The 14,674-nt window shown below is 41.5% G+C and overlaps 1 protein-coding gene across 11 annotated transcripts in view; it reads right to left on the bottom strand.

Annotated features, from left to right (window-relative positions):
- The window catches only part of dlg3 (discs large MAGUK scaffold protein 3), a 107,621-nt gene that overhangs the window by 76,770 nt on the left and 16,177 nt on the right, over window positions 1-14,674 (bottom strand). For 10 of the 11 annotated variants that reach the window (XM_039664630.2, XM_039664628.2, XM_039664631.2 and 7 more), the window contains exon 4: window positions 13,749-13,859. In XM_039664630.2, coding sequence (XP_039520564.2) covers window positions 13,749-13,859 — 111 coding nt within the window. Of the gene's footprint in view, window positions 1-5,329; window positions 5,668-13,748; window positions 13,860-14,674 lie in introns of those variants that run through there. The other variant, XM_089134886.1, reaches the window with a different exon arrangement.

The following is a 14,674-nucleotide window of genomic DNA, read 5'->3' as shown; positions in this document are numbered from 1 at the left end:
CGCCAATCGGTAAAGTCAAAGCATCACTGCAGCTGCAGAGTTAAGCTCTGGTTACTATAGAACAGTCAGTGTCCTGAGAAGCAAAATATAAGCTATTTCTTTAAACGCATATTAAACACCCTTTATCCAACAACAACAACAACAACTCATGTCAGTTTTTCTTGTTGTTATTTAAATACGAGTGTGGGAACCAGTTTTTGAGATTTCAGCATTTCCCCATTCAAGTAGATAAGGCTTGGTGATGGATGCTGAAATAGCTGTCCAGAGGCATTGCAAATTTGGCTGGCAGTGCTGAGTGAACAAAGTTTACTTGAAAGAGATCTTGGTTTTTGGTGACATTTCCTGTTAGTTTTGCTCTTAATAAATCCATAAATTCATTCATCAAATTAACTGCACCATTTTTAGAAATTTGCCTATTGAAATCCTTGGTAGCTATAGAATGTTGAAGTGCACAATTTCCTGTTTTAATTGTTTCCTAATGTATAGAAATGAAGATCTGCATTCCTAAAGGCAGCATTACATTTTCTAAATTTGATTACAAGTTACCCAGGTGATCCACCGTTTCAGGGTTTTAAAAGGATTTCTGAAATTACACAGTTTAGCTGAATCAAAATAGAGGCCTTTTAGACTGTTATACCATCAAATTTGCTCGAGTATGAACATTAGAAGCCAACTGACTGTTTTGTAATGTGACTATATGCACACATAGACATTTGTGTTCGTGTGTTTCTCTGTTTATGCACGTGTGAATACGAGTCAGTTCTAATAAGCACTGCACACTATTCTATTCCGACCCCACCAGTAGGCAAAAACAGCAGGCTCAGCCATACTTAATTATATGCAACGGTAACTCACATCATTACAACGAATATACTATTGTGGTTAATAGACTTTCTGATTTCCAGGAGGAAGGCCAATCTGATACCAGAATGATCTGAGAAACGCACACAAATTTTGCCAAAGCCAATGGGAAGCGTAAGGGTGCATGCTTGGTGGCTGGAAAAAGGCTATGCAAGCATATTCATCACAGCACACATGACTGGGCACATGTTGTGACCACCCCTGTTCCTTCTGCTCCCATTGTCTATACTGCACGTTCTTATATAGGATGAAGACTTCCATGGTCTCCATAGAGGAATTTTGTAACATAGCTGGCCAAGACTGTACGTATATGCATTACATGCTTGCATTATGCCATGTGTTTGTGTCAGTAGCTTCCAGAGTGTGAGTGCATGTGGGCGTTTCTAGTACATCTAGGGGAAAATGCTGCTCCTTAAAGAATTACATAATATCAAATCTTTAAAAAAAAAAAAAACAACAGTCAGAGCCAATCAATGGCCAAGTCTGTCAATATTAGCTAGAATATCAGTACACTCACCATAAAGAATAATCAGAACATTAAACCACAACCACTGCCAAAAATGCTTAGTTAAATGCATGTAAAGAGGCCATGTGTTGTGAGTAACATTTAGGCGACTCTTAAATGTCATCTAAGACATTCTTGCTACAATAATTATTTAAAGCTGGTACAGCATGTTTTACTATGGCTGAAATATGCATTTAAAACTGTATTAATTTCTATCTGCAGCCATATTCTCTTTTGCAAATGACCGCATTGAGAAAGAATAGTGATGGTAGACAGATGAATCCTCCTAGGCTAAATGTAGAACAGAACTACAGAAGGATGGTTAAAAAAAAAAGAGACTTTTGGACATCGGGCCTCATTTCCAAGTTAGTTTTCATCCAGTCATTCCTGTTGCACAGTTCGCCAGTGCTAGGCTAGCACGAGTCAACGGTAACTGCTAGCCTACAAATAAAAAAGTTTTACCCACTCCACAGTACACCAAAAGCAAATAAATTATAACGCCAGAATATCGATATAAATGTCTGTTGAGAGAATAATGTTAGAAATCAAACTACCCTTTCATTACATTGCAATAATTATACTTTGTTCCCTGTATTTATTAGCACAGTCTACAGCAGCGACGGAGTGATATGTAGTTGCCTAGGCAACCGAGAAAGGTAGTGAGAGAGAGAGGTAGAGAGCGGTATTGCAGGTATTTCCTACTGTAGTGCGCTTCGGTTCTGTCTTTACTCTTCGGCGAAGTACTACTAACCGGAGCAAAGTAAAATTCTGCCGCTGCTGAGAAACCAGTTCCTATAAATGTATTGCGATCATTGAAATGCAAGAGTAATTTGATTTTTTAACATTATTCTCTCAACAAACATTTACATAGTCTGGCGTTTTAATTTATTTTCTTTTGGTGTACTGCTTGATGATTTAGATTCCTCATTGACTAAAAATTCTGAGTATGCTTAGTTTAAAAATATTTCTTGGCAATTATTATATATAGTATTCTATACTGCATGTCTCAGTGAATTGGCACATCTTCCCTAGAGAACGAAAACCAACCTAACCTACTCTTGAGAAATTGGAAGAAAGCCTTTTGTTGATTTATGAAATGAGAATGATTGTGTGATGATTTTACAAAAGGATTCTACTTGATTACACACAGCATATCTCATATCTGACAGCCTCATTGTCAGTTTATGCATTGACACATTATATAACAACCCCCCCCCCCCCCCCCCAGCTGGCCTCACAACCCCCACATATTCTCTCACATCGAATGTATCTATAGAAAATTTCTTGAATTTCTGTGCCCTCTCATAGCAGCCCATGTGACTGCACTCTTGTCACCTGACAGGATGTATGTCCAAATAAGGTGAGACGAGACACAGGCAGTCTTAAAGGGGCAGTTACATTCTTGAAGGTTTCCTTTGAATGAAACCCACACACATTCGCTGTATGAAACAGGTGCAGAGCAGCCTTTGAAAGACTGATTATAGTCAGGAGAATTTCTTTTTTAGTAAGCAACATAAACATGATCCAATAATTATTAGTGCATGACATACATGCAACCATTATACTGTAGATTTCAGCTCTAGAGACTAGTCATTCGTAACACTGCTGCAAGGCCAAGAAACTGTTTTGGGTTCTCACCTAAACGCTAGTAACTCATTGAGTCGTTGCTCCTTCACACTGACACAATAAACTAAAGTGCCTGTGAAGGCTGTGACTCCTATTAATAGGCCTGGTGACAGAAAACAGCTGCTGCACCAAACACCGCACATCCGACTGACAGTGTAATGATAAGGGAAATGAGAGAAAGAGAGAGAGAGGAAAAGAGAGAAAGGGAATGTGAGATGCTTGCGGAATGACTGAAGAACTGAGCGGTCTTGAAGAGAAGAGAGGGTCTGATAAGGGCCACGTGCACACTGCAAGGTGCGAGAGTGATAGCAGCATTGAACAAATCCCCTAAATGACCATACTCCTATGATACGTTCACAGAGGCAGTGTTTAAAAATGACAACCGAGCTGAACTGTCCTGTTCACACAATAGAAAGGGATCGAATAATGTCTGTATGAACGAATAATACAAAGTGAAGTCAAGCAGCTTTTCTATGGTCAAGATAGTCGTGATTAATGCTTTCAACTATAGTGACATTTAGGGCTGCACAATTAATCAAAATCATGATATGGTTTAGTCCAAATATCAAATAGCAAACGCTGCGCTTCAATTAAATAATCATATGCACTGCATGTTTCAGAATGAAGAGCAGCACTCTGCAAGTGTGCTTTTTACATGCAAGCAGTTCACGATCCAGTGTTTTCGGTATCTCAAACAAAGTGGATCAGTTGACAGTAAATGCTGCTCCACATGAACTCATCTCTACACGTGCTCTGAGTTTGGCTCACACAAGCCGCCTTTCCACTGCACAGGACAAACGACAGCCGATGGACCGGAAGTCATTCATTTGCAATGGCGAGTCGTACAGGAGCTGCGTGGGGTGCCGACCATCTGCGTATGCGGAATATTCGGATCTAATTTGAACTTGAGCGCTACACCATATGCGACACACCGACTGGATGTGATGTATTCCAATGTATTTTAATCAGATGAGAAAATCAGTGAGAATTATTAATACTGTTTCAAACACTTGATACACTTAAAAACTTTTAAAAATGCATGGTTATTGAAAAGTAATCAATTATTAATTTAATATTTATAGTATTTATACTTATAATTATATTTTTTAATCATGTGTGGCATCATATTTTTCCTAAAATTATTGGCAGTTATTAATCCTATTAGCATAGCTCCTATCCTATTAGCATAGCATTGCTTTTGCATTCTTTTACAGGAGAAGTCAATGTTGGCAAAACTCAAGTATTACCATTTAGTGCAAGAGATGCACCTTAAAGGGGAAGATTTGCGAGACAGCAACAGTTTACCCATGTTGCTGCACAAGATCATACTGAAAGTTCATTACGACTGCCACTAGGAGAAGCCGGCTTTATAGCATACATGTCTCAAAGTTTAAGGCTCAGGGAAGTAGGAGGGGGGAACATGCAAACATTGAATCTAAAGTTTTAATCACAAAAGTAACAACAATATGAAAGCTGACTGCAGCATACATGTAAACAAAACAACAACTTAAATGTCCTAGACCTGGTCCTCTCTCCCTCCACTGTCATTCCATTTCATTATTGTTTTATAGTCATATTGAAATAATCACAAAATTGTTTGAAATCTGGAATTGCAGTTATTCGCGGAATTATCAATTTTACTCCGGTTGTGCCTCGCCACAGCACATCATGGACGAATCCAATGTTTTTTAGGAGAATGTGTGGCTGTCAGTCTCCGCGCCGGGTGGATACTGTCATTCAGAATCACAGATTCTACTTTTGGAAGTATGACCAACATAAGAATTTTCACCGGAAACTTTTCACTTTTGAACAAATAACATCCGCTTTTGTTCTGACCAACTAAGGGAAAAAAGCATTGCAGTAAATCACACTGATTAAATCTAACGATCGCTTATCATATCACGTCAAACCGTGCAAATTTTACTTTGTTCTCAATTAGTTAATGTTTACTACATCAGCACTGTGTGAAAACATTTAATGCCCTTCCGCTATTTATCCTCATTTTCGAATGGGCTGGTTGCAGTCTCTTTTTTCCGTAGTCACTCCGAAGTCCGAAGTCTTTTGGATTTTGCAAAGGGTGAATCTCCAGTTGTCACTGGTGATTGTTGTTTGAACCTTTCTGGGTCCACCATCAAATTGATACGTTAATATCAATTGCTGTTGTCAGGATTCCACCAGCTTCAATCACTCCTCTCACTCATTCGCTCACTCCTCCTATTCATTCATTGTCCGCTGAGTTCTGATCACCATCATTTCACCACCTTTATATTTGACTCTACTTCACACACATTATCTGATCTCATCTCTGCATGACACTCAGACTCACCTGCTACTTACCTGTCATCCATTGGACAATCTTCAGAATCCTTGTCATCGTATGCCACCTTCAGTCTTCAGCCATCTGTCTGCAACCCTTCCATGTGACTCTCCATCTGCATCTGAAACAGAGACTATAGCTATCTTTCAGTTAAGTTCAAATCTGCTTATCTACTGTTTGAATACTCACCATATCTCCGTCTGCTTCTGCAATCCTGTTAATAAACATTGTTACACCACCTGTCTGACTCCTGTTCCATCCATGACAGAAGACCAGACCAAAAAAGCAGAATCCAACGAAGCCCATGGAGAATCCACCATGCGATCCATTTGAGGAACTGGTTCAGGCTGTTAGCCAATCTCTACTTCCTTCTCCAGCAGCTAGTCCACCCACCGTTCCCGCAGATATCTCTCACTCTGCACGCCAGCATTCACCTCCGCATACATTGCAGCGTTTTTTTGTTTCAGGTATCACTCTATTTTCAGATGCAAGCACATCAATTCTCTAATGATTCAGCCCGAATGGCCTTTGTTATCTCCCTGGTGTCTGGGCCCAATCCCTTTGGGACTCTGATTCTCCTGTGGTAAAGTCCCTGTCAAGTTTTATTCAACACTTCAAAGTGTTTACACTCTGTTAATCCCGGAGCAGAAGGTCATGAAGGAGTGCGTGGAGGCAGCCCTTAAACAAGAGTGCATTCGTGCATCTACATCCCCTGCCGCTTCCAGCTTCTTTTTCATGGCTAAGAAGGACGGAGGCTTGAGGCCGTGCATTGATTACCATCATCTTAACTCTCAAACTGTGAAGTTTAGTTATCCCCTTCCTCTGGTCCCAGCAGCACTGGAGCAGCTGCATGGAGCCCGCATCTTATCATCTTTTAAACTGGATCTACGCAGTGCGTATAACTTGATCCGAATTCATTGCGGTGATGAATGGAAAATGGCATTCATCAAGCCCTCCAGCCATTATGAGTACAGAGTCATGCCCTTCGGTCTGTCCAATGCTCCAGCAGTCTTCCAAGGGTATATGAATGAGGTCTTCTGGGAATATCTCAATAGATTTGTGGTTGTCTACATTAATCTACAATGCATCTCTCTCTGAGCATCAACGCCACATATCTCTTGTTCTGGAGAAGCTGGGAGCTCATAAACTGCACCTAAAACTGGAGAACTAACAGGGAGTTCAGATGGACCAGAGGAAGGTGGAAACTATACGGAACTGACCCCAGCCCTCTACTGTGAAGCATCTTCAGCAATTCTTCGGGTTCAACAATTTCTATAGAAGATTCATCAATAACAACAGTCACATCAGCTGACCTCATCTTTAAAGGGTCGGCACAAGTCTCTGTCCTTCCAACAACTCAAAACAACCTTCCTGACTGCTCCCATCTAGGTTCATCCCAACCCTGTGATTCCCTTCGTCAGTGAGGTGGACACATTCAACAGGAGTGTGAGCGGATCTCTCCCAGCGGCAGGGTGAACCTCCCATACTACATCCATGCGCCTTCTACTCTAAGAAGATATCCCCGGCGGAGCAGAACTACGATATCGGAAATTGGGAACTGCTCGCAATCAAGCTGGCTTTAGAGGAGTGGAGGCATTGGCTGGAGGGAGCTAATCACCAGTTCGAGGTAATCACTGATCATTGCAACCTGGAATACGTCAGATAGATGAAAAGGCTAAATTCTTGTCAGACTCGAAGGGCTATCTTCTTTACTCGCTTTGATTTCATTGCGTCATAGCAACTTAGTACTAATGATGGTAAAGCGGATGCTCTCTCCCGTCTTCATCATCCTTCCTGTGAAGATTCAATACCCGAACCTATTCTCCCACCAGCCGTGTTTGTCAGCCTGATCGTCTGGGACAACGCCAAGCAGATTTCCCAGGGGAACCATCCCTCCCAGGGGAATTCATCCCGCTCTGCCGGGAAGTCCAGAGGGGCTCGTCATTGTTCCTCGTCACCTTCGTCCTGCCCTTCTGGACTCCACTCATACCGCTCCGCCCTCTAGACATCCAGGTAGTAGGCGTACCCTCTCACTCCTCAGTAATCGGTACTGGTGGCCCTCCATCTCACAGGATGTTATCCGGTACATCAGTGGATGCTCAGTCTGCACTGTTACCAACACCCACAGAAGACTCCCAGAGGGCAAGTTTTTGCCACTTCCTATATCGCAATGTCCATGGTCCCACATTGATGTTGATTTCATGAATGACCTTCCCAGATCTAGCAACCTGTATCTTCATCATTGTGGGTCGCTTTTCGTAAGCTTGCAAGTTAATCCCATTACCTGGACTTCCTACGGCTTTCGAAGCCACTGAAGCCCTTTCAATCATGTGTTTTAAAACTTCGGCATCCACGAAGACATTGTGTCGAACAGAGGTCCACAGTTCATTTCAAGGGTTTGGCAAGCTTTCTTTAGACTCCTAGGGGTTACTGTCAGCCTGTCTTCTGGATACCACCCTCAGACAAATGGACAGATTGAGCGTAAGATCCAGGAGATCGGGCATACCTGCAAACCTATTGCCACCAGTGCCAGGACAGGTGGAGCCATTTCCTCCCCTGGGCTGAATACGCCCAGAATTTCCTTCGGCAGTCCACCACCGGGCTTACCCCCTACCAGTGTGTCCTGGGTTAACAACCTCCACTCTTCTCTTGGACCGGTGAGCCCTCAGAAATTCCATGAATGAATATACTCAATCTAGAAATTCCAGCTGTCGATTACTGGTTCCAGCAGAGCGAGGGGGTATGTGACTCGGCTCACATGCAGGGGGTATGGGACTTCCCACATGCACCTCCAACAGGCAGTGCGGAGGCACAAGGACCAAGCGGATCATCGTCGTTCCTCTTTACCAGCCTGGTCAAAAGGTGTGGCTTTCAACCCGGGACATTTGCCTCTGCCTGCCTTGCAGTAAGCTGATACCTCGATACATTTACCCTTTCACCGTGCAGAAGCAGCTGAACGAAGTCACCTACAGGCTAATTCTTCCTCCACAATACAGGATCTCACCATCTTTGCAGGTTTCACTATTGAAGCCCTTCACTGAACCGGTCACTTCTCCTCCCACAGAACCAGTCCCTGCTGACTTACCTCCTCCTCCGATTCCAGTCGAGATGAATCCATCTACCGAGTCCACACCATCTTGGACTCACGGCGACGAGGTCCTCAGCTGGAACACCTGGTCGACTGGGAGGATTATGGTCCTGAGGAGGGATCGTGGGTTCTTTGCGAGGAGGGCATCCTGGATCCAGCTCTCCTCAATCAGATTCACGCCGACCATCCTGATCGCCCTACTCCCAGAAGTCGTGGTCGCCATCTTCATCCCTCTTCTCAGATGTCAAGAGCTGCCTCGGAGGAGGGGGGTACTGTCAGGATTCCACCAGCTTCAATCACTCCTCCCACTCATTCGCTCACTCCTCCCATTCATTCATTGTCCCCTGAGTTCTGGTCACCATCACCTGCACCTCATTATTCTACCACCTTTATATTCGACTCTCCTTCACACATTCATTGTCTGGTCTCGTCTCTACATGACACACAGACTCACCTGCTACTTACCTGTCATCCATTGGACAATATTCAAAACCCATGTCATCGTGTGCCACCTTGTGACTCCATGTGATTCTTCAACTGCATCTGAAACAGAGACTATATTTATCCTTTCCAGTTAAGTTCCTATCTCCTTATCTACTGTTTGAATACTCACCATATCTCCATCTGCTTCTGCAATCTTGTTACTAAACATTGCTACACTTACCTGTCTGACTCCTGTCCCATTTGTGATAGCTGTGAGAAAAGGCTATAAATCTCCACCTCCAACATTCTCACATGCAACGTAGCCTACTAGTTGAGACATTTTCTTTATGTGTACAGATGTGAAGTAATGACGCAAAGACATGCTCGAATTTTCCACGGAAATCCACCAGTACCACTGGAATTAAAAAAATTATTACAAGCTTCCCGTTTTCAATCGAGTTAAGGCAAGCAGATAGTTTTGAATACTGGCTGGTAATGTTCTTGCTCAAATTTATTTTGTATAATTTTTATCCCAGATAAGTTACGGAATGCAGCTTTAACCAACAGCAAATTTGAATGATTTTTTGTTTACAGTAGTGAGTGTAGTTGTCACTTTTGTTTAACCAAAACAAAAGTGTGTGGTGTGCACAACTTTATTTAGTGCTCTGCTTTTATAAATATTTCATCTGCAACTTGTTGTTCAGTTTGGATCACACTACTTTATTGAAAAGAATTTGGTTGTAAAAAATGGTTGTCACTCACCTAAACAAGCTGTATGTGTACAAAACAGATTTAAGCACGCAGAACATGAGTGACATCCCTATTTAGCTGCATAGTGTACATGGTGAGGTGTTGTAGGTGTTAAGAAGAGGAATGAGAAAAAAAATCGTGCATTGGGCCCAGAGAGCAGAATAAACAGAGAAGAGCAAAGTAAAAAGTAAAGAGAGGATGCAACCATGAGAAAGATATGGCTTGACTGAAAATTACTCTGGGGGAGGGTAACTCAAAAAAATGTTTGCTGATGAACAACTGGGAATGAGAAAACATGATCATAGAGAGGGGTCTGAATGCAGAGAGAGATTCCTTTGTGTTGTTAAATACACATTTTGCATTGTTAATTGTGAATTATCTCATATTCATTTATCTCAAGCGTTGCATATACACCCTGTCGGATGGAAAAACACACATTTTTGCCATGTTATTTGGCCGAACGCATATGAGAGATGCAGAAAGATGCAACAGAGACAGGAAAACAGCGACAGAGAGAGCAGGAGCGAGAGAGGCAGCCAGTCTGTAGGGATGCAAGTAGGGGGAGGAATTTGGTTTCCATGGCAACATGCGGGAGGCTGAGCTCTAGGTGTCCGTTCCAGCTCTTACTGCGTTGCACTGCACCGGCCTTCGCCTCGCCTCGCCTCCCCCCATCCTCCCCCACTCGATTTCCCTCTGCAGCTCTCTCTTCATCCCTCCCTTCCACCTCATACCCCTCCTAATGTGTGGAAGACACGAACCACATTCAGCTCAGCATCAGCCAGCCCTGCTGTCAACAGAACGCTGCTGCCTTGCAGAGCCTGCGCTTTGATGTAGACAATGGAGGCTCTCTGTTCTGTCCCACAGTCTTCAGCCACGACCCGAGACCACACCCACACGGCCATCTCCACCTCACACCCCCATCCCTCACACTAGACCTCCGCTCATCTGAAACGCTAGTGCCCGCAGGCACTGTGCCGCCACATGCCGCTGGGGGTGCTGTGATTGAGAGGACATGAAAATGAGAGCTGTCATGATAGTAGAACCTGATTGTTGTGAGTATTTCTGGAAAACTGTGTGATGACAGTGTCATCATGGCTGATTTCACTGCTGCCTGGCTATACAATCTACATATGTTGACACAACTGTACTGCAACCATCCATGTGTATTCACTAATATGAATATGCATCATGAAAAAAATTTTGAAATTAGCTTGTGGTACAAAATCGAACCAACAGAAATGTGTTTTATGATTCCATTATATTAAGTATTAAATTCCACAACACTGAGCCCAACAATAAAGATGCAATTTGCCATCTTGATTTGTTCAGAGGCCAAGATTTTGTTCTTAACAATGTTTTAATGTTAGATGCAATTTTATTTTATACTTTTCACAAAATTTTACAATAATGTCTACATTTAGTTAACTACATTAGTTAGCATTAACTTGTCATGAACCAGGTTTCTCTCTCTCTCTTTTCATCTATCATGCACACACACTCAATTCATCTTACAGCTGATCCTCATCGCAATCTGCACTAGCGCTGATCTCCTCACCTTCTTTCTCTTTAGTCTAATTTTCACTTCTACTTCTAGTTACTGTTCTCCCTGCTTCATTGCCAGAGTGTTGTTATTCGTAGAGTACACGCTCTTTTACGTTCATCAGTTACCTCTATCTCAGCTATCTCCTTCGGGAAGTATCATGTCCTGTCCTGTCTTGTCCTGAGTGATCTGTTGGTACTGTTGGTAAGTTCTGTTCTCTGCCCAGCTATCCAGCTGCTCGGCCCCAGCTACTATAATAATAATAATTCGTTACATTTATATAGCGCTTTTCTGGACACTCAAAGCGCTTCACATAGAAGGGGGGGATCTCCTCAACCACCACCAATGTGCAGCATCCACCTGGATGATGCGACGGCAGCCATATTGCGCCAGAACGCTCACCACACACCAGCTTACTGGTGGAGAGGAGACAGTGATGAAGCCAATTGGTGTATATGGGGATGATTAGGAGGCCATGATGGACAGAGGCTACTGGGCAAATTTGGCCAGGATGCCGGGGTTACACCCCTACTCTTACGAAAGACATCCTGGGATTTTTTATGACCACAGAGAGTCAGGACCTCGGTTTAACGTCTCATCCGAAGGAGCTACCATATCTGCTGTCTGTGTCTCCTCCATCTGGCCTTGGGATCAAGTCTCGTTTGCAGATCTCTGCTGCCCTGCTCTGGGACCTCTGCTGCTGTCTCTCGATAGCCAAGTTTTGACATTTGTGTTCTCTACAGTTCTGCATCTGCGTTGACGGCAGACTCCTGTGTTGCCTTTTTCTAATAAACATTGTTTCTGCACCTGCCTTTTCTTTTGTGTGTTCAGTGATCTCTGACAGAACTAATAATGAACTGCATCTTTGTTAATGTTAATTTCAACATTTACTGATACATTATTAAAATCCCAAGTTGTTTTTGTTAACATTAATTAATGCACTGTGAAGTAACATGAATAACCAATAACTGACATGAAAAAAGACAGTAACAAACCAATACAGTAACAAATGCATTGCCCATACTTAGTTCAAGTTAATTAACACATTAACTATTGTTAACAAATGAAACCTTATTGTAAAGTGTATGTATAAATATCTCAATAATGTCATAATCAATTGTAATCAACTAAGCAAAATATGAAATATGAAGCCTGGAACAGAGATATAAAGGATTTCAATGCCAAAACAAAATGGAAGGAGTGCTTAAAACTAACATATAAGCCACAACCAACGAAAATCTTATGATTGATTCAATGTAAATTAATGACCAGAATTTATTATAGTAGGGACAAAATTCATAAGTTTGATGCATCTTTGATGCACCCAAGAAAACCTGGTTTGATATTGAGAGATGGCTGTCTAACATTTGTGAGCAGGAATTTGTATTCCCAATCACACCAGTAGCCTGCTTACTCCAAAATGTAACAAAAATGAAATATCCTATGGGATAGCAATTAATATTTTCTTCATTAATCTATAAGAAACTGTTGTTGCAAAATTGGAAAAAAGATACCCGAGGGTTGGATAAATGGAAAAATATGTGTGTGTGTGAATGAGACATCATCATTATTATTATTATTATTACTTTGGTTGGTTAGTTTTTTGTTAGTGAAAATTTTGCCCTGTGTGTTGTAACTTGTCCGGAATGTGTCTAAATAGTTTGTCTTGTTTGCCTTGTCTATTGTTTCTTGTCTTGTGTGTAAAAAAAAAAAAAGAGTAGAAAGAAAAGAGTGTTGTAGGTATAAAGTGAAGGGGAATGTGCATTTTTTTTTCTTCCCCTATTGCATAGAGGATTAAGTATTGGTCAATACTTGGATCGACTTTGATGGAAAACCAGGTGTCCAGGTTGTTTTTTCCTGCCACTTGTTTTTCTTGTACTTGCAAAATAAAAAATAAAATTCTATAAAAAAGAAACCTTATTGTATGTGTTACTACTTTTTCTTTATAAAAAATTAATGTATTAGGTTTTTAATTTGCAATAACATCTGGAAATTATCATACAACAATTTAACGTAGTGACTGCTTAAAATCCAAACACTGGAAAATGGTGGCATACGGTCATTTGTTGATGATTTTCCAGCAAATTCTAACTGATGCAAAACCTCATCTTTCGTTAATCAGCAAGCTAATGCAAATATTTTAAATCTGCCTCAACAATGTTCAGTAGATCACAAAAAAAACACATTTTATAAGTTTCCATGCTATAACAACACTTGGTAGGTCGTTCACACAGAACATGTTTTTTAATTCCACTGTGTAGCTTTTCTATTCATTTAACTTCAGACGAGATCTAAAAAAACGCAGTAGACATTAAAAATAGACAGAACAGTAAAGTATGTCCTTCTGTTTACATAGACAACCGCTTAAAAAGCAGGCAGCGGAAAGTGTTGTGTGTGAACAACAGACATTATCGCCAAAAGGCTAAAACTTTCTCACACTGTTCATAAACCATCAGATCGTCCTTAATTGATAATTGCTGAGCACTGACACATGAGATGTACTAGACATAAAAGTATAAACAAATCTACCTATGCCTACACCTAAATCTACGCCAGTTTAGAGCTCATGTAACATGTTATGCATTATAAATCTTCTATTTTTGTAAAAAGTAGTATTCCTGATTCAGCAACCACTAACCTTTGGTGCCTCCACATGGGAGCGGCTTACTAGCCCAGCCACTCTCTCCACCTTCTGAGAGCTCCTCCTGCTGGTCACACGCACACGTGACACACCCTCTTCACCTGAAGTCTGCAAGTACAAATCATACAGAATCAGTAGATTGCACAGATTGAACAAATTTTAAATAAATAAATAAATGTATGTAACCAAGTATTTAAGATTAGGGGATCAATTTAGTCACACCTAGTGGTTCTGAATACAAATATAGTAATTGAACAGAGAATAGTGCAGACAGGCTAGCATCACCATTTGCAAGAATGTTTATATGGACATAGACATCTGTGTTATAATAAAAGAGAAAACAAGTGCCACTAAACATACTGAAACAAAGCACAAAAAAGCACAACCAGGGCCAGAACTTGATTAGATTAGTTCCTACCTGTTTATCATAATGCATGCCGCAGTCACAGGCAGCAGAGGGCAGCCTTTGGAAAAGGCCATGACAGCAGATGGAACAAAGACTCTCACTTTCCCTTTCAAAATGGTAACAAACTCAACTCTAGAACGTTCTGTTAGGATCTGTCCTATTCTGACTCTCATAGCAATGTGTGTTCATATAAACACAAACACACAGCGGCATGCTGCAGGTTTGCAGCATTAGGCCAAGCCACACCCATCCATTTAAGTTGATGCAAATAAAAGCACAAATAAAATCACATCTAAAATCATTTTTAAAAATCTGCTTTCAGGCAACATACAACAAAACACAAAGCAAATTTACCGTTTTTATCATTGCCTTCATTGGACAACTATGAACTGAATTGAAAAATGGTTGCCAAGCCCCGGGTTTGCCGTCATTTTATCATCAGCTCAGCTACGAGATGGACACTGCAGCTGAAAACACGCAGGATTGCTGCAGTCTCAAACCAGAGAGGAACATGGAG

The sequence above is a fragment of the Pimephales promelas genome, chromosome 9, assembly GCF_988280905.1.
Source record: "Pimephales promelas chromosome 9, fPimPro1.hap1.1, whole genome shotgun sequence".
Taxonomy (NCBI): domain Eukaryota; kingdom Metazoa; phylum Chordata; class Actinopteri; order Cypriniformes; family Leuciscidae; genus Pimephales; species Pimephales promelas.
This window is presented reverse-complemented; position numbering and strand designations above follow the sequence as displayed.